The sequence below is a fragment of the Oncorhynchus clarkii genome, chromosome 10 (assembly GCF_045791955.1).
Source record: "Oncorhynchus clarkii lewisi isolate Uvic-CL-2024 chromosome 10, UVic_Ocla_1.0, whole genome shotgun sequence".
NCBI classification, from domain to species: domain Eukaryota; kingdom Metazoa; phylum Chordata; class Actinopteri; order Salmoniformes; family Salmonidae; genus Oncorhynchus; species Oncorhynchus clarkii.
The window spans coordinates 29,730,020-29,748,941 of NC_092156.1; the positions used below are offsets into that span (position 1 = coordinate 29,730,020).

Sequence of the window (18,922 nt, forward strand, 5' to 3'; positions counted from 1 at the left end):
CCAATCAGGCCTTTATGATAGAGTGGCCAGATGGAAGCCACTCCTTAGTAAAAGGCACGACAGCCTGCTTGGAGTTTGCCAAAAGGCACCTAGAGGACTCTCAGACCCTGAGAAACAAGATTCTCTGGTCTGATGAAACCTAGATTGAACTCTTTGGCCTGAATGCCAAGCATCACGTCTGGAAGAAACCTGGCACCATCCCTACGGTGAAGCATGGTGGTGGCAGCATCATGCTGTGGGGATATTTTCAGCGGCAGGGACTGGAAGACTAATCAGGATCGAGGGAAAGATGAACGGAGAAAAGTACAGAGAGATCCTTGAGGAAAACCTGCTACAGAGCGCTCAGGACCTCAGACTGGGGCGAAGGTTCACCTTCCAACAGGACAACAACCCTAAGCACACAGCCAAGACAACGCAGGAGTGACTTCGGGACAAGTCTCTGAATGTCCTTGATTGGCTCGGTCAGAGCCCGGACTCTCTCTGGAGAGACCCGAAAATAGCTGTGTAGCGACGCTCCCCATCCAACCTGACAAGAGCTTGAGAGGATCTGCAGAGAAGAATGGGAGAAACTCCCCAAATACAGGTGTGCCAAGCTTGTAGTGTCATACCCAAGAAGACTCAAGGCTGTAATCGCTGCCAAAGTTGCTTCAACAAAGGGTCTGAATACTGATGTAAATGTGATATCAGTTTTACATTTTTTATACATTTGCAAAAAATTCTAAAAACCTGTTTTTGCTTTGTCATTGTGGGGTATTGTGTGCAGATTGATGAGGGAAAAAGACAATTGAATACATTTCAGAATAAGGCTGTAACGTAACAAAATGTGGAAAATGTCAAGGGGTCTGAATACTTTCCGAATGCAATGTACAGGTAACTGTCAAAATAATGGAAAAACTTGGGTAAATGAGTGATACAAAGTATATTGAAAGCAGTTGCTTCCACACAGCTGTGTATCCTAAGTTCATGAAGAAATTAAAATCCCATCATGCTTAGGGTCATGTATAAAAATGCTGGGCAGGCCATTGTTTTGGAAACCGTGGCTATGCCCCCATAGGATGATAATGCCCCCATCAACAGGGCACGAGTGGTTTGATGAGCATGAAAACTATGTAAACCATACAATTGAACACTCAAAATCTGGAGCGGTGCCTGAGACAGCGTTTTCCACAACTATCAACAAAACAAAACACCAAATGAGGGAATTTCTCACGAAAGAATGGTGTTTCATCCCTCCAATAGAGCTCCAGAAACGTGTAGAATCTATGCCAAGGTGCATTGAAGCCGTTCTGGCTCGTGGTGGTACAAAACCCTATTAAGACACTATGTTGGTGTTTCCTTTATTTTGGCAGTTACCTGTACATACTGTAAAACAGTTGTCACCAACTGGTCGATCGTGATCTCCAAGCCATTCCTAGTCGATCACCAAACATTACTGTAAAAAACCCAGCGATAAAGACTTGCGATCCTATTTTTTGTACTTGTTTTGCGCTGTTGACGGTAGGTGCACTCGATCCATAAGCCCTACCGCCAGGAAGGCAAAGTGTTCCCGGCAGGCCCAAAGAGCAAATGAAGTGCACTTACAGTATAGGCCTACCACTGGCCAATCAGATAGACAAGATCCGTGTCTGCAGTTTCCTTGCGCCATAGACTGTAGAAATAGGCCTCGAACACACAGCAAAGTTGATAATGTTAGATTTCAAGACTTTAAAACCAAGACTAGAGAGAGACTCAAGGAATACAGCAAAGAGCTGATGTTTTTATGAGTAAATTCATGTTTAAGTTGTTATTCAGCACTGTCTTTGTTCAAAGGTTTTATAAGCCATAAAATGCACATTTGATAAGCTTGCGTTGTTATTATTTGTGGCTTGTGTCATTCAAAAAAATTATAATCTGAGCGGTAGATCTCGGCTTGCATTTTGACTCAGAAAGTGATCTTGACTCAGAAAAGGTTGGTGACCACTGCTGTAGAATAATAAATCACAAGATCCATAAATTACAGCCTACACTGAAGAAGGTAAAAGGACGATTTAGGGCTACACACTGCCAGAGGATAAGTTGTAGCTTAGTGTCCCACCCACCTTGGACAGCAGTCCGTGGGCGTGTTCAGTGTTGGTCTGGGCCTGTAGCAGCTCCTGCCGTAGCCCTGTTACCTCCCCCTCCAGTCTGTCTCTCTCAGCATGGGCCACCTTCAGCAGCCTCTGCAGCTCTGTGCTGTCCCCAGCACTCTGCATGGCCTTCAGTTCCCCAACCTTCTGCCTCTCTATGTCCACCTGGGCTTTGAGCCGTCCGTTCTTCACCCTCAGGGCGTCCGCTGCCGCCTTGTGTTCCTCAGCCGCCCGTGTCATCTCACCCCCGGCCTCCTCCTCCCTCTCCACCCGGCACTGGAGGCCGTCCCTCTCTTCTCTGAGGGACCTCACCTGCCCCTGGGCCTCCTGGTGCTCCTGCTCCAGGGCCCTCAAGCTCCCAGTCAGCTGCTGCTGGATGTCCACCAGCTTTTCCCTCTCGAAGCGAGAGCTCTGCACCAGGTCAGTGTAGCGCTGCTCCAGCTCGGCTGCTCGGTCCTCGTCCCCGCTCTGGGCCTGGGCTGCCTCCTGCAGCCTCCCGGCCAGGGCCTCGTTCTTCTGGGCCAGCAGCTCCACCCTCTCCCTCTGCTGCTGCAGCGACGTCTGTAGGAGGCCCTTCTCCTGGGCCAAGCGCTCGTTCTCAGCTGTCAGCTCCTGGACCACCTGCTGCTGATCGGCCAGCTCCTGTAGTGTGGCCTGGAGCTCCTCTGCCGTGCTGTGCTGACTCTCCTCCATCTTCTGGATCTTCTCCGTCAGCCTCTCCACTGAGGGGTCGCGACCCTGACCCTTCCCCACACCTACAACCCCTACACCACCACAGCCCCCATCGCTGCTGCTCACTGAGTCAGACCGCGACGGGATCTTCTCAAACTCTGAGGAGTCTGGCGAGGGCGAGCCTTTGGTGATGTCACTGCTGGAGGAGACTGAGGTTTTGAGTGGGCTGGGTATGGCTGACTTGGCTGGGGGTGTGGTGTTGTTGTCTAAAGAGAGGCCATTGATGGAGGGCTTGGAGGGGCTGGTGGTGGTGGTAGTGTTGTTGGACAGAGGAGAGGCAGGCGAGGACTCCAGGGAGAAAAGCTTCTCCTTCAGGACCTGGTTCTCCTCCCTCAGAGCCGCCAACTCCCTCTGGAACTTCCCGTTCTTCTCCCTCAGCTCTCCAACCAGGGCCTGGGCATCTGTAGCCTGCTGGGATGGGCCTTGGCCCTGCTCGGGGGCACCCTCAGGTAGAGTGGAGGGGGTGTTGTGAGGCGAGGACGACGAGGCTTTCCCCCGGCAGCGCTGCAGCTCCATCCTCAGCTTGCTGATCTCAAACTCCTTCGCCTTGGCTTCAGCCAGCAGCTCCTTAATCTGGCACTCCAGGAAGCCTCTCTCCGAGCCCTCAGCGTCTATCCTGGGCTTTGTGGTGGTGGAGCCGCGCTGGTGCTTGGTTGCTATGGTGGCCAGGCTGGAGGTGCTGGCGCTGGGGACCATCTTCTTGTTCGTGGAGGTCCTCAACTGGTCCCTCAGCGACACGCGGTCTCTGGTCATGGTGGGGGGGATCTCCCTGGGGGCAGGGATTCCAGACTTCTTAGATCCTGATTGAACACCTGGAAAATATAATCAAAACACACATTCAGTCTTCTGCTTTCTTTCTTCTTATTTTTTATGAAAATCCACTAGTAAAAGTGGTAATGCATTTGATTAATGTCTGTAATGTCCTCACGATTCAATAGAAACAATTTCACACTCAGATTGAAGCTCAGTTGTGATACAGTGTTAATATGATGCTGTGATTGTCATCATCAGGGGTCAGTCATTCAACCCTATTCATAGATCCCTTCTTTATTGTGATGGCTGGTTGGTAGACACTGTGTCTGCGTTACTGTGGACATTGAAACACAGGGCTTTCCATTGAAACAAATTTCAGTGGATCCACAAGGCTTGACTGGCTCTCGCTCTCTCGCTCTCTCTCAAATATGAAGAGCTTTTACTGATTCATCCCCTGCGTGAGCAGGACGCTGTCTGAAAGGCTTTTATTGTTTGTTTTGAAATAATCAGCAAACAGCAACACAGACACAGGGGGGTTCTTGTTACCAGGGATGACAATGGTCTGGGGCACGTGGAACATTCCAGCACAAAGCAGACCATCAGTGGACAGACACAAAGAGAGCGCTGTGTTGGTGACACTACACTGACTTCTATCAACCCCAGAGGGCACAGACTACTGCACAGCCTGGGCAAGAAGATATTAAGTAGGCTACTGTATAACACCATAAACAACACACACACACAAAGAAACTTTCAAGATACACTGGCAAGTTGGCTCACATCCACACCTACAAACACACACACACTCACACACACACTCACAAACAAAGAGTCTCGGCTCATTTTGGAATGGAAATCCTACACCCCTCTGGGCTCTTAAAGCACTTCTCCATTGATGGCCACTTTGCAGGGTGTGCCTGCCAAGCCTCAGACAATCTCATGGGCACAGCGTGGATTAGCATTCTTAAAGTAGGGCTTTGTGGATAAAGAGTTGCTGATGAGGCCGGAAACACAGAGAAACAGAAACATAACTTACTTTATCAGCACTCAAATATGCTTCTTCTATATAAAGCAAGGAGCTCAGAACTCAGTTTCCATTCAATATGTTTTTGATAATATAATCATAAATTAAAATGCCACATTTATATATATAGCAAGGCCATTAGAATGCTTTCTTTTAATAATAACACTATCGTAAATTCATATATTTGCGAAAATCACAATAAAACACCAAATAGTTCCGGTAAAACATTAAAAAGCTATAACAATACCAGGTCAGATTGGCTGGCACACAGAGTGACTGCAGATAGTATGGTTTGGCCTTCAGTCAAACTGTGCTTAAAAATAAGAACCTAAATACTCAGCATGAGTGAGAGCAAGCAAAAGGCAGTCATTTAAATTCCCATTAATCACCTTCGCATTGGTTCTCTATCAGTCAGGTCAAGTGAACTCCAGTGAAATTCCCACTAGACTAGCCTGCCAAGATCACAGGCTGCCATGAAAAATCTATAATCACTTACTTCTCTGTACATTTTACAGTGGATGCCTCCGTTACAGAAAAAATGAGGCCATACACTCCTAAATTATGTATTATCACATGGAAGATTTTAACACCTACTTGTATATGAACAAAGACAGTGATGAAATGAAAGGTTAAAAATGACTTATCATAATGCATTACAGATTGACATATTAAGATGTTTGGGGGTGCATGTACTTTATGTACAAACCGAAACAGACAGACAGAACGTGACAAAGACAGCATATACAGTAGGTCACACCTATAGGTCATATGGGACATATTCATGCAAATTATCTTATTCTCATTACTTATAGGGGAAGAAAAGCAAAGGGAGAGAGAGAGAGAAAGAAATAAAGGGAGAGAGAAATGAGAGAGAGGCGGATGTGTTTAAGCTCAATCCGTTTTCATTAAGATGACTAATGTTTGGAGTTGAAGTGAGATTCTGGGACATCTCCCATTCACAGTCCCCACATACATTAAAATGATCCTTCCCAGTCCAACTGAATAAAACCCATATGGACTGTATGAAATTACTTTCCTCGTTTAAGTAGTCACCTCCCTTTTACCATGACTTCACTACAGCTTGTCCCTGCGCACATAGCCATGACATAAATCTGTGTGCGAAACGAGCCAACTAATACGTGAACAGTTACAGTACACTATAATACAATACCGCGAAAGGGAGACTGGCTGGAACAGTGATACTGGAACACAGACTGTCCAGACCTGGGTTCAAATAGTATTTGAAATTAGTTGTGCTTTATTGAGCTTCCCTGGCACTGTAGAGAAAACAAATACGAGTCTTTCAAATGTGGTCTGACTGTCCACATCTCATATAAAGATGCCTCACAATGGAACTCACTCTCTCTCAGGTTCATTGCATCAATAATTAATGATAATATAAAACAGTGATATTCAAAAAAGTTATTAGAAAAATAAATAATAGAAATAACAACATTAAAATGGTAACTCTCTCTCTCAAATTTAAACTGCTTTATTGGCATGAAAATCATTGTGTCAATATTGCCAAAGCAATAATGTATACAATATACATTGTTATAAAATAATGAATAATAATATAAAATAGTGATATTAAAAAGGCACAGAAGAAAGGCCTATTTGACAGTCTGATAATTCAAACCATGCATTTTTTAATTGATCAACAGCTTTTTTTCTCAACAAGCCTTCTTTCGTGATATTCATAGATCACAAAGTTATCCTCAGTGATGATAGCCACCATGTTTTTCATAATTTAAAAGAAAGCACAAACAAGACAAGCTGTGAATGAATAGTCAAGAGAAACTATTTAAATCCCTCAGTTGGGACAAATGCTTCCTGACTCCAAAGTTATCTGGGTCTGACTTGCCAAGCCTTTGACAGACAATGACAACTCCCCATTTTAGAGGCTACTGAAACAGGGAAAGGGGGGGGGTGGAGGGAGAAACAGAGATGAGAGAGAACGGCAGAGAGGGAGAGAGAGTGTAAGTGAGAGAGAGAGTGTAAAAGAGAGAGAGAGCGCGAGTGAAAGTGAAACAAGGAGGGGGATGACTGCAGCGTTCCCTCAATCCTAATTTATCTTTGTCTTCCATGCCGTACGGCTCAACTCATGGTCCATTCACACACAGGCAGCTCTGGGATGAACTAAATCAGCCCCCTGTAGGGGGTCTGAGCTGGGGGGGCGGGGGTTTGAATGCCTCTCAGAGATGCTCCCTCCCACAGCCTCTGGAGACTGTCTCATTTATAGCAAAGTGTAAATAATGTGAAACACAAGCTTTGGAGAGAAAGAGAAATATCACTGCCAAGTAGAATGGGCTTTCTCTCATAAAGGGCCCCTTTATGTTGAGGAACAAGAGAAATTATACTACATAACATTTCGTAACACAGAGGTTTTTGTGCTGAAAGCATGTCTTTTCTCATATGGTAAGAAATATAATTTCACAATAGTGAATTGAGAGCATGGCCAAATCATGTCGTTTTGGATGAGAAGCCATAGTAAGAGAGATTGCAGATGGCCAAATAAAGCCGACAGTGGCAGCCAAGTTTAACAGGCCAAAGTCATTAACCCAAACTTTAAACTTAAAACATTCATGTTTCTACACAAAATAATTGGCTAGTGTTAACTAGTGTTGATTTTTCAGTGTAACATTTCTAGTGTTGATTCAAGTGTTAAATTAACTCAGCAAAGACTTTAATTAACAATCAGTGGTGTAAAAGAACACCAGTATTGGTGTTAATAACAAATGTTGAGCCAAAACCACGCCCATCATTAACATATTGCCCAGCATGCTCTATTGCAGGTTATTATTGTTTATATGCTTTAGGTAATGCTATATCTTAGTCTTCCCAACCCTGACAGTCATTCTGAATGCAGATTGCATGTGAATAAATTGATTGATTAGTTAATCTTATGCTACTCAAATTGAAATACAATTTTTCTAAACAAATTCAATCTGTTAGTTGGAATAATTGCACCCGTTACTGAAATGGTTGTTCCAGTTTAGATGCTTTAGGTAATGCTATATCTTAGTGTCCCCAACCCTGACAGTCATTCTGAATGCAGGTTGCAGGTGAATAAATGTTTGTCCAAATGTTGGATATCCCTAGTGATTGGAAACGGAGGCTTTCAGAAGCCTATGGGACTTTCACCAAATTGTGCCGAAAGACAGTTCATTCCTCAAAGCTTTAAACGCAATGCACATTAGTGACATCTGCTGGTCAAGAATAAATATCAGCATGTTTCAGAATCACCTTCGTACGGCAAGTACATTTACACATACCGAAATTTGTCTTAGTGAGAAAGTGCTGCCAGCAATAGACACAGACGTCATACAGAATATACAATATCAGAACTGTAAACATAAAACTGTTGGGTATAGGCTGATTACAGTGGGAATATATGTCTAAATATCTATATATTTGATGTTTATACAGACACTTTTCACCCCTGCATTCATCAAAACATTGTGGTGCAATGGATAGGTGTGAATTTTTATAAACTAAAGTTAGTAAGAATGTTGGGTTTGCATTCCACATCCTGCTTACCTTTTTTGACTCCTGGTTCACAATTTTTTTCAAAAAATTAAGCTGCATCTGTGGTATTGTTTAAGATGCTGAAGACAAAATATTATGATAGGATAAACTAAACTAAACAAATCATTTGAACAACAATTTAACAATGTGCAGATAGTGGGGATTCACAGAAAGTTATTTTCCAAATTTAGCCAGGATTCGATTCTGCGCCTAAGGTATCTGATTGCTCCGTATTCCTCAACCCTACCTGCCGAGTTATCGTCCAGGTGCTATGTATTGAATAAAATCTAAATAAATTGGTAAATAAGGTGTCCAGTAGAGGTCGGTGGTTGAAAGCAACTAGGCTCAAAGTTAGAAATACAATTTAGACAGGCAAGTCCATTTCTAATCTTTTTTTCACAAATTAGTATTTTGACCAATCAGATCAGCTCTGAAAAAGATCTGATGTGAACAGATCTGATGTGATTGGCCAATTAGTGGGGACTATCATTTGTTCTTCAACAGGACAATGACCCAAAACACACCTCCAGGCTGTTTAAGTGGGATCAGATGACCTGGCCTCCACAATCACCCGACCTCAACCCAATTGAGAAAGTTTGGGATGAGTTGGACCGCAGGGTTAAGGAAAAGCAGCCAACAGGTGCTCAGCATATGTGGGCTCCTTCACGACTGTTGGAAAAGCATTCCTCATGAAGCTGGTTGAGAGAACAAAGAGTGGACAAAGCTGTCATCAAGGCAAAGGGTGGCTACTTTAAAAATCTCAAATACAAAATATATTTTGATTTGTTTATAACTTTTTTAGTTACTACATGATTCCATATGTGCTATTTCATAGTTTTGATGTCTTCGCTATTATTCTACAATGTATAAATTGGAAAAATAAAGAAAAACCCTTGAATGAGTAGGTGTGTCCACATTTTTGACTGATACTGTATACAGTGCATTCGGAAAGTATTCAGACCCCTTGACTTTTTCCACATTTTGTTACGTTACAGCCTTATTCTAAAATGTATTAAATTAATTGTTTTGCTCATCAATCTACACACAATACCCTGTAATGAAAGTGAAAACAGGTTTTTAGAAATTTTTGCAAATGTATTACAAATAAAAAACAGATACCTATTTTACATAAGTATTCAGACCCTTTGCTATTAGACTCGAAATTGAGCTCAGGTGCTTCCTGTTCCATTGACCATCCTTGAGATGTTTCTACATCTTGATTGGAGTCCACCTGTGGTAAATTCAATTGATTGGACATGATTTGGAAAGGCACACACCTGTCTATATAAGGTCCTACAGTTGACAGTGCATGTCAGAGCAAAAACCAAGCCATGAGGTTGAAGGAATTGTCCGTAGAGCTCCGAGATAGGAATGTGTCGAGGCACAGATCTGGGGAAGGGTACCAAAACATTTCTGAAGCATTGAAGATCCCCAAGAACACAGTGGCGTCCATCATTCTTAAATGGAAGAAGTTTGGAACCACCAAGACTCTTCTTAGAGCTGAATGCCCAGACAAACTGAGAAATCAGGGGGAAGGGCCTTGATCAGAGAGATGACCAAAATCCCGATGGTAACTCTGACAGAGCTCCTCTGTGGAGAGGGGAAAACTTTCCAGAAGGGCAACCATCTCTGCAGCACTCCACCAATCAGGCCTGTATGATAGAGTGGCCAGATGGAAGCCACATTTCAGTAAAAGGCACATGAAAGCCTGCTGGGAGTTTGCCAAAAGGTACCTAAAGGACTCTCAGACCATGAGAAACAAGATTCTCTGGTCTGATGCAACCAAGATTGCACTCTTTGGCCTGAATGCCAAGCATCACGTCAGGAGAAAACCTGGCACCATCCCTAAGGTGAAGAATGGTGGTAGCATCATGCTGTGGGGATGTTTTTCATCGGCAGGGACTGGGAGACTAGTCAGAATCGACGGAAAGATGAACTGAGCAAAGTACAGAGACATCCTTGATGAAAACCTACAGAGCGCTCAGGACCTCAGACTGGGGCGAAGGTTCACCTTCCAACAGGACAAAGACCCTAAGCACACAGCCAAGACAATGCAGGAGTGGCTTCAGGACAAGTCTCTGAATGTCCTTGAGTGGCCCAGCCAGAGCCTGGTCTTGAACCCAATCGAACATCTCTAGAGACCTGAAAACAGATGTGCAGCGAAGCTCCCCATTCGACCTGACAGAGCTTGAGAGTATCTGCAGAGATGAATGGGAGAAACTCCCCAAACATAGTGTGCCAAGTTTGTAGCTTCATACCCAAGAAGATTTGAGGCGGTAATCGCTGATAACGGTGCTTCAACAAAGTACTGAGTAAAGGGTATGAATACTTTGTAAATGTGATATTTCATATTTCAGCGATATAAATGTGATATTTCAGGTTTCTAAAAACCAGTGTTTGTGTTGTCATTATGGGGTATTTTGTGTAGATTGATGAGGAAAAAAATGTAACACATTTTAGAATAAGACTGTAATGTAACAAAATGTAAGGGGTCTGAATACTTTCCGAATTAACTGTATAAAAAAATGTGGATCCATAATTCAATAATTACCAATAAAAACTAGAGATGTATAATTTACAATCATTGTTTGGGGAGGGGGAATCTTAATGGGTTCTTTCAAGATTTGATACTAGTGTGCTGCAATTTCAATATACTGTGGATTCCTCTGTTGTGTGGTTCTACGCCCTGAGCTATCTAGATAAAAACAATAACCTTTCAGCAGAGGTTTGTCGCTCTCTGTCCCGCAGTTCCGACACCCTATAAGTTGGTTGAGTAATGTACAAATCTTTAAATGTCATCAATCAAGTGACATTTTTATTTTGACACAAGTATCGATACCTTTCTATTGGATCAGACTGCTAAGAAAATGTTTGATCTATTTTCTATATATCCCCACTCTGGTTGGATTCCCCCGCCCCAAAATACAAATCACTTTGCAATAAAGCATAATGTGACATGCAGGCCTGATGTAGTTTCAATTTGAATGAAAACATATTCGCTTAGGATCTCAATTGGTAATGGCCACAAGACCAAAAATGTGTCTCTGTCACTAACAAATACAGTCATGGGTTGTAACTCTATAATTAACCTGAAAGGCACACTGGGGAATATGCAAATAAGGCATTACACTAAGCAAAGTTTTAATTAAACACTGAAAAGTGTGGAGCCGTATAGACACTGGAAAAGTGTTACATTTAACACTCTCAGAATTGATTCAACAGTGGAGAATGTGGTGTGCACCAGAAATCACATGTCCACACAGAGAAAACCATTGTTAGTAACTCCACTTTTGATCACCTTGAATCCTGCTGAAATGGCCTCCTGTAATTGTTTCGTTTACATTAAGTAATTGTTTGATTAATTAATAACACACAGTCAGTCTCCCGATAATCCGAGAGTACTCAGGTGTGAGTACTTCATCACAATAATGCACTCTGGTTCATAGCTATCTTTTTAATGAAGATTATTTTTAAAATCACAGCAGGCCAGGGGACATGTGCCTGAGTGGCTTCTGGACACCATCCAGCATTACCAGCCAGCCAAGCCAGCAGCCAAGAAGTAACAGGGTGCATTGTGAAGGGAAGGCAGCCCCTGGCCCAGCCAGTCTTTAATTTACAGCCACGGGGGGATAGGAGAAGGAGTGATAACAGATTAGTGTCTGGGGCTGGTCAAGCAGGTCAAGTGTCAGAACAACCGTTGGCATCTGAGATGACACAGTGACATAGTCAGTAGCTCACTGCAATCAGTGGAATTACCTTTGAGAGGGAAAGAACCCCCCCCCCCCCCCCCCCCCCCCCCCCCCATCTCATTTCCCCACCACACACACGCACGCAAACAAACAGACGTACATGCGTCCACGCACACGTACCAATTCCATCCCTAACCCCCCCCCCCCCCCCCCCCCCCCCCCCCCCCCCCCCCCCCCCCCCCCCCCCTCTGGAGTTCCAGGAAGTGCCGTCTAATGTTTTCCAGTCAGGTGGATGTGGGGGGTACAGAGCAGTCAGACAGAAACAATATCAGTCACTCTCTGTCTGTCTGGGGTTTCCTGTTGTACAGGCAGCAACTGGACAGGACATAGCCTGGTGGTCCCAGATCTGTTTATGCTGTCTTGCCAACTCAACACAGGAGTTGGCAAGACAGCACAAACAGATGTGTGACCAGGCTAGACAGGACACGGATGAGGAGTGAGTGGGTAGACTGGAGCTTATCTCTCAGACCCTGGGCTCACACAGGCATTCCACTCCTCTCGCTGGTGCAGAAGAGAGACACGGAGCGGGGTTTCCATGTGCGTCACTACTGTGACACAGCGAATGGAATGGTCAACCAGCATGGTCAGTCAGCCAGGATGGAATAGCAAACTCAGTCAGTCAGGGACAGGGGAGGCAGATGTCCGTGCTGGCTGGCACAGTACAGGTAACCCATCATCCAAACCCTCTTTCAAATAATACATTGAGCATTTGATTGAGCCTGTCTGCAGTGCCATAATATGGACAGGTTTGCATATTTGGGACTTATCCATTGTTTCCATATTGCCAGCAGCCAGACAAAAACCAGGTCTGTCATCATCACACAAACATCAGACAACAATTATCATCATCCTAACTCTTCTAGTAGAAATTAATACCACCGATCAGGAGTTAGCAAAGTCACCCACTTAAAGAAACATAGAATCTCAAATTGTGTTCTACTTATTATAGGCTATCTCTATTTGCAATACTATAGTAATTGGACAGATATTCCACTATGGTTGTAAGTCAGATGACGTCAGATGAAGTCAGATGACGGTTTAAATTCACACTGGCCAAAACTTAATCTCTTGGCCTCAGGTCCCAAAGAATGGACAGATATTCCACAATAGTTCCTGAATATGAGTTCATGAAAGTAAAAGTTAGACAGAAGGTCTAGCCTAAATGCAGTTACACTGTGCATTTAGGTTCTACATCATTTCTTGGCCCCAAGGATCCAGGACATGACATCATAATGAGGACGACAGAGAGCGGATCTGCAGATCACATCTGATTTAGAGCCCAGAATGTTCTACAATGTTACAAGATACATGTTATGGTCCTACTGTAGCAGCAGGGAATATAGTAAACAGGCAATCATTATTTATGCAGGATTTCAATAAGCCCCCCATTTCCCATAGACGACAGTACACCACTAAAGAGGCAGGTCAATTAAAAGGAATCTGTGGTGTAAAAAGTGGTGTAATTGCATTTGCTGGTGATCGGAATGATGTAAATCAGGTAATGATCTGGATACACAGACAGCTACTAGGACCATGGAGGGTAAGAAGCAGCAGCACATAACGTTAGTGCTTTGCGAGTGTGCGCTTTGGGGCTGGTTTAGAAATAGTGTACAAAAGTATAGGGTCTTTGTCTGGCTTTGTATGGGCTTTCCAGACTATTGAGTTTAGGAAATTATTGCATTGGGGAATTGACTGGATATATTATATCTATAGCTGGGAAAAGTCCAGTATCTGATCCACAAACCCAACAAACCTTTCCCTTGTTCTTTGTGATTATATCTTAATATCTTTACTCCTGTAGATCTTACACGCTGCCATCATGTCTATAGAGGGATTATTACCATAGTACCATAACCTTCCCACCAGAGATTTTGACCAGTGATAATAACCAATGGGCTCAGATCCCCACTCTTCATCTTCAGCAGTGATCCACAGTGCTTTTCAAGAACCAAACAGGACTGAAAATATTTTACTATGATAGTAAAATCTGGCCACAATGCTGGCCTTCAGGAGTATATAGATAGTACAGTAGTTGTATAATATGTACAGCTATAGCATAAAGTCCATACTGTATGTACTGTACAATCAACATTTTTGAGTTGAGTAACACATTCCTTTGAGAGAGCATTAGAGCCTTTTAAAGAGTTTGAGAGGCTTTTTCAATTCTGTTTGCCAGTCTGACAATATTTATGTGAACTAATTTGCTGAAAGAATGGAGGAAGGGAGACCGTTGGGCATGTCTGGCTGTGAGGGATAGGTAGTAGGGTCAGTGTGGAGAGAGAGAGTGGATGGAATCGGCCACCACATTGGCTGAGATGATATTTCCCCTCTTGGGGCCAGCCAATAATCCTGCATATAAATAAGGAGAGATGCAGAGGAGAGGGAGGGCAGAATGGATGGGTTTTGGCTGGGCTAAATGGAGACTGTAAATTGCTCAATGGAGTGGAGGAAAATAAGTAGAGTTACCGTATGTACAGTATGTGATTAAAAAGCTGACTCACAGAGGGTGACATTTTGAGTTGTGATGGTTCGGAAATTCTCTGTACGCAGCATATAGAAAAACCATTACTTGATTACACAGACAAGGGGAATTGCTGCTCTTGCTGTGCCGGAAACAAGTACAAAAACACCAAGACTAGCAGCTGGGAAGGAAGGAGGAGTAGAGGTATAGATCCCTGGCTAGTATTCACAACAACCTCTACTGTAAGCAAAAGTGAAATAGCCCATACTCATGTATTCCTGTGTCCAAGTCATTATGGGTAGTGAGTGAGTCTACTGTCAGCAGCTTGAGAAGTGGAAACTTATCTCACCTGCAAGTCTGCATTGTCACTGTTGAAATGCGGCACCATGGAAATAGCATGATGTGCTTTGCTGAGGGGAGTTGGAAAGCAGCAGTAGAGTCATTTACAACATTTACATTCAATTACAAAGTTAAGGATGTTCCTTTTGAGGGTATAAACTGAACTAAATGTGCATGCTGCAGAACTCTGCTTTAGGAAGGTACACTTTCTACAAAGGCATACATTTGGTACTTCACATCAGAGGATGAGCACAGTAGATTAACTCTTTCTGGAGAGAAAAATCTAAAGGGGACAGCTACAGTTACAGCGAAGACGGCTGGCTATCTGCTAAATCAAAAGTATTGACATCAGATGGTAATTTTTTTAAATCAAGCACTTTTAGCCAAGATACAGCCAGAGGACAACTAGTCAACGGTTCTTTTGGCTTCAACATCAATCTACAAATCAAAACATCTCAACCTTTCAATTTGATGCTCATGCCGGTCACACACATTCTCAGGCTCTGAAAACATCAGCCTTTCTCTATTTCAAATATAAACTAGAGGTGTTGACCTTTTATCCTTGACTTTTACACTTCTCTCATGATCCAAATACACATCCTACATGATTTTGGAAATGATTTGGATATAATTTTTCCTGGAACAATCCCTGGAATCCCTAATATATTTGTGGGTTTTGGATTAAGCTGAGAATGGCAGAGAGATTTCCACACAGAGGACTTAGAAAGTATTATTGAGAAAAAGACTTGTTCACCTCCCTTCACCACCCTTTCCCCAGACGACCAAAAGTCAAACTAATTACATTGTGCAGTAGTGAGGATATCGGCATATGTTACTAACATATTTGAAATTAAATGTTTATCAAGAGATGAGACAAACAACTTAAAGGGTGGCTGCTCATTAAGAAAAAATGAGATTTGCATCTTCAAGGTGTGATTCGATGTGGGTGTGTTATGATCTCTATATCGTACCATGGCAGTTATAGTTATTTTTCCCTCTTGAGTCACGGTTGCAACATTTCACTCTCAAAATATCAATTATTGATCTACACTGAACAAAAATATAAATGCAACACGTAAAAAAAGTACATATTTTGTCCATTAAAAGAACATCAAATTGATCAGAAATGGAGCGTAATGTTGTAAATGACTATTGTAGCTGGAAACGGATGATTTTTTAAAATGGAATATCGACATAGGGGTACAGAGGCCCATTACTCCTGTGTTCCAATGGCACGTAGTGTTAGCTAATCCAAGTTGATCATTTTAAAAGGCTAATTGATCATTAGAAAACCCTTTTGCAATTATGTTAGCACAGGTGAAAACTGTTGTTCTAATTAAAGAAGCAATAAAACTGGCCTTCTTTAGACTAGTTGAGTATCTGGAGCATCAGCATTTGTGGGTTCGATTACAGGCTCAAAATGGCTAGAAACAAAGAACTTTCTTTTGAAACTCGTCAGTCTATTCTTGTTCTGAGAAATGAAGGCTATTCCATGCGAGCAATTGTATCATATAACGCTGTGTACTACTACCTTCACAGAACAGTGCAAACTGGTTATAACCAGAATAGAAAGTGCACACCTGAGCAAGCGAACAAGTACATTAGAGTGTCTAGTTTGAGAAACAGACACCTCACAAGTTCTCAACTGGCAGCTTCATTAAATAGTATCTGCAAAACACCAGTCTCAATGTCAGCAGTGAAGAGGCGACTCCGGGATGCTGGCCTTCTAGGCAGAGTTGCAAAGAAAAAGCCATATCTCAGACTGGCCAATAAAAATAAATTATTAAGATGGGCAAAATAACACAGACACTGGACAGAGGAACTCCTAGAAGGCCAGGCCCTGTTATCCCAGTAATAATGCCTTACATTACACCTGGGTAGAAAACACTTCCATTTGCTCAACTACTGCCTCAACTTACCCAAAGGCAAACATTGTTGACTATATTAGCCCACACAGTTACAAGGATGCACTTTCAATACCCCGTATTGAATCTTATAGAGACCCCAACTGATGTATACAGACGCAGGATGTTAATTTGATCACTCGATCTCACTGCAATTGTCGCGACCTTGATTTGAGTTGGTGGAAATCGTTTTTTGGACCTAACTTGCTCACCACTTTTTCCATGTGGTTTCTTCTTTCACAGATTCCATGAAATGATGACCTCTTCCTAAATATTTGGTAAAATTATTCATCTTGTGTAAGGTTTCCTTGTGTAAGGTTTCCTGGAAACAAAGGTGTCTTAATTTACCCCTTTGGCTCAACTTACCCCACTCTCCCCTACTGAGTATGAGCCCATGTCTTAATTTATTCCTTTGGCTCAAATTACCCCACTCTCCCCTACTGGGTATGAGCCCATGTTTCATCACACACAAACAGGACATTTAAACACACCTTGCTTTGCAAACACAGAACACATAGAATAGCTCTGTGTTTACAGTCCTGTACTGGCTGCTCCCTGGTAACTTCAGTGGTGGAAACTGGAAAGCCTCACTGGTGATACTTCCAGACCTGGGTTCAAATACTATTTGAAATCTTTAAAAAAAAAATGTTGTCCTGGAGCACCAGATGGGTAGGGTTTGCAGATATTTGGCACTATTGTATTGATCCATTAAGCCAGGTAAGGTCAATCAAACACAGATAACATATTTACAATTATTATGAATAGTATTCGAACACAGGTTTACCTGCTACCTTTGGATACAGCAACTCACTGAGCCTCCTCTTTTTGGCCTGTTTCCTGAATCCTGATGTTGGTCTGTCTCCAATGAGAATGTTTATGTAACAAAATAGTGCTGTGGCTGCAGATTCCTCTTGTCTTTCTTTCCACATTCTTTGGTGTTTTGCTAATGCTCATCATGTCATGGTCTGACTCTGCCCAGCTCTTGAGGAGTATCCACCAGGTGCAATGGATCAACAAAATCACAAACATTTCTGCAAACAAATTAGATATTCATGTCAAAAACAATGAACGTTAATTAAGAGAGAGTCTTTCAGTTGCCAATGTCAACATGACATGTTGAGAATTATGCTACATCTAACATAGTGGTTGTAGTTTCTACAAGCCAGCACATTACGGTTGGGTTTGACACGACAGTGTAAAAAAGGGCAGGCCTATAATAGTCTAAGCACTTTCTATGGGTGAGTCAGCAAAACGGATGGACAGACAAACAGTACAGTAAATGTCATAATGAGAGGTATCCCTCCCAGTGAAAGGAGGAATGTGAGAGACAATGCCCTGATTGCCCTGCATGTATTAAAGCAGCCCAGCTGTCAGGGAGGTGTGGTGTGTGAATTCTGCTGACGGGGATGCACGCACGCACACACAGCTTCGCCCAAGAACCCAGCAGCACGTTGCCGCCCATCTGCAGGTGATTGCATCGCATAACCTGAACACTACATCACTCACTACCTCTCTCTCTCTCAGCAGAGACTCTCTCTGTTTCGGTATGTATAACACATACAGTATTATACACAACGTGTACAAAACATGACCTACGCTGGCCAGGTGATTCCAGGTGAAAGCTATGATCCCTCATTGATGTCACTTGTTAGCATTGGAGTCAACATGGGCCAGCATCCCTGTGGAACGCTTTCAACACGAATTGAGGCTGTTCTGAGGGCAAAAGGGGGTGCAACTCAATATTTTGTACACTCAGTGAGCATATAAAGGTAAAAGGGTAAATTATTTTCTATATTTCGCTCTTTTGTATAAACTATTTGAATACAATTTAGCCTATATCAAAACAAGCATATCTGGAAAAAATACACAGCCCGAAAACTTCAAAGTACAACATCGATTCTTCCTTCTCCCTTCCATACTATACACTCTTCCTTAAAATACCAAATCTATCCAAGCCTCGCCCTCATAAACATAAGGAGCTATCCATCGTCTGCCAGCAGCCCCAGGAGCCCACCCAACCCACTCTGCTCTTGCTTTATACTTAGTGTATACTGAATGTGATAAGTCTACTATTGTGAAAGTGTCAGGTCAGGAACAGACATTTATCAGAACAATAAGAACTGTACATGTACTTTCTCAGCAGACACACTGCAATTCCCTGAGACAAAGCCTGTGTTATCACAGTCTGATTAGTTTGGTTACATAGTGTTGTTTCGGATGAGGAATCTTTTCCTGTGGGTTGTTGTTGTGTGTTCTGAGAAAGTCTCTCCAGCACTGTGTGTAGTAGACTGTCTAGCCTATCGCTCTCCTTCACTGAAACTTCTGAT

The 18,922-nt window shown here is 42.9% G+C and overlaps 1 protein-coding gene across 1 annotated transcript in view; it reads right to left on the reverse strand.

Moving 5' to 3' along the window:
- Window positions 1-18,922, reverse strand: part of LOC139418249 (cytospin-B-like) — a 126,842-nt gene that overhangs the window by 66,752 nt on the left and 41,168 nt on the right. The window contains exon 4 of the mRNA XM_071167559.1: window positions 2,079-3,649. Coding sequence (XP_071023660.1) covers window positions 2,079-3,649 — 1,571 coding nt within the window. The remainder of the gene's footprint in view (window positions 1-2,078; window positions 3,650-18,922) is intronic.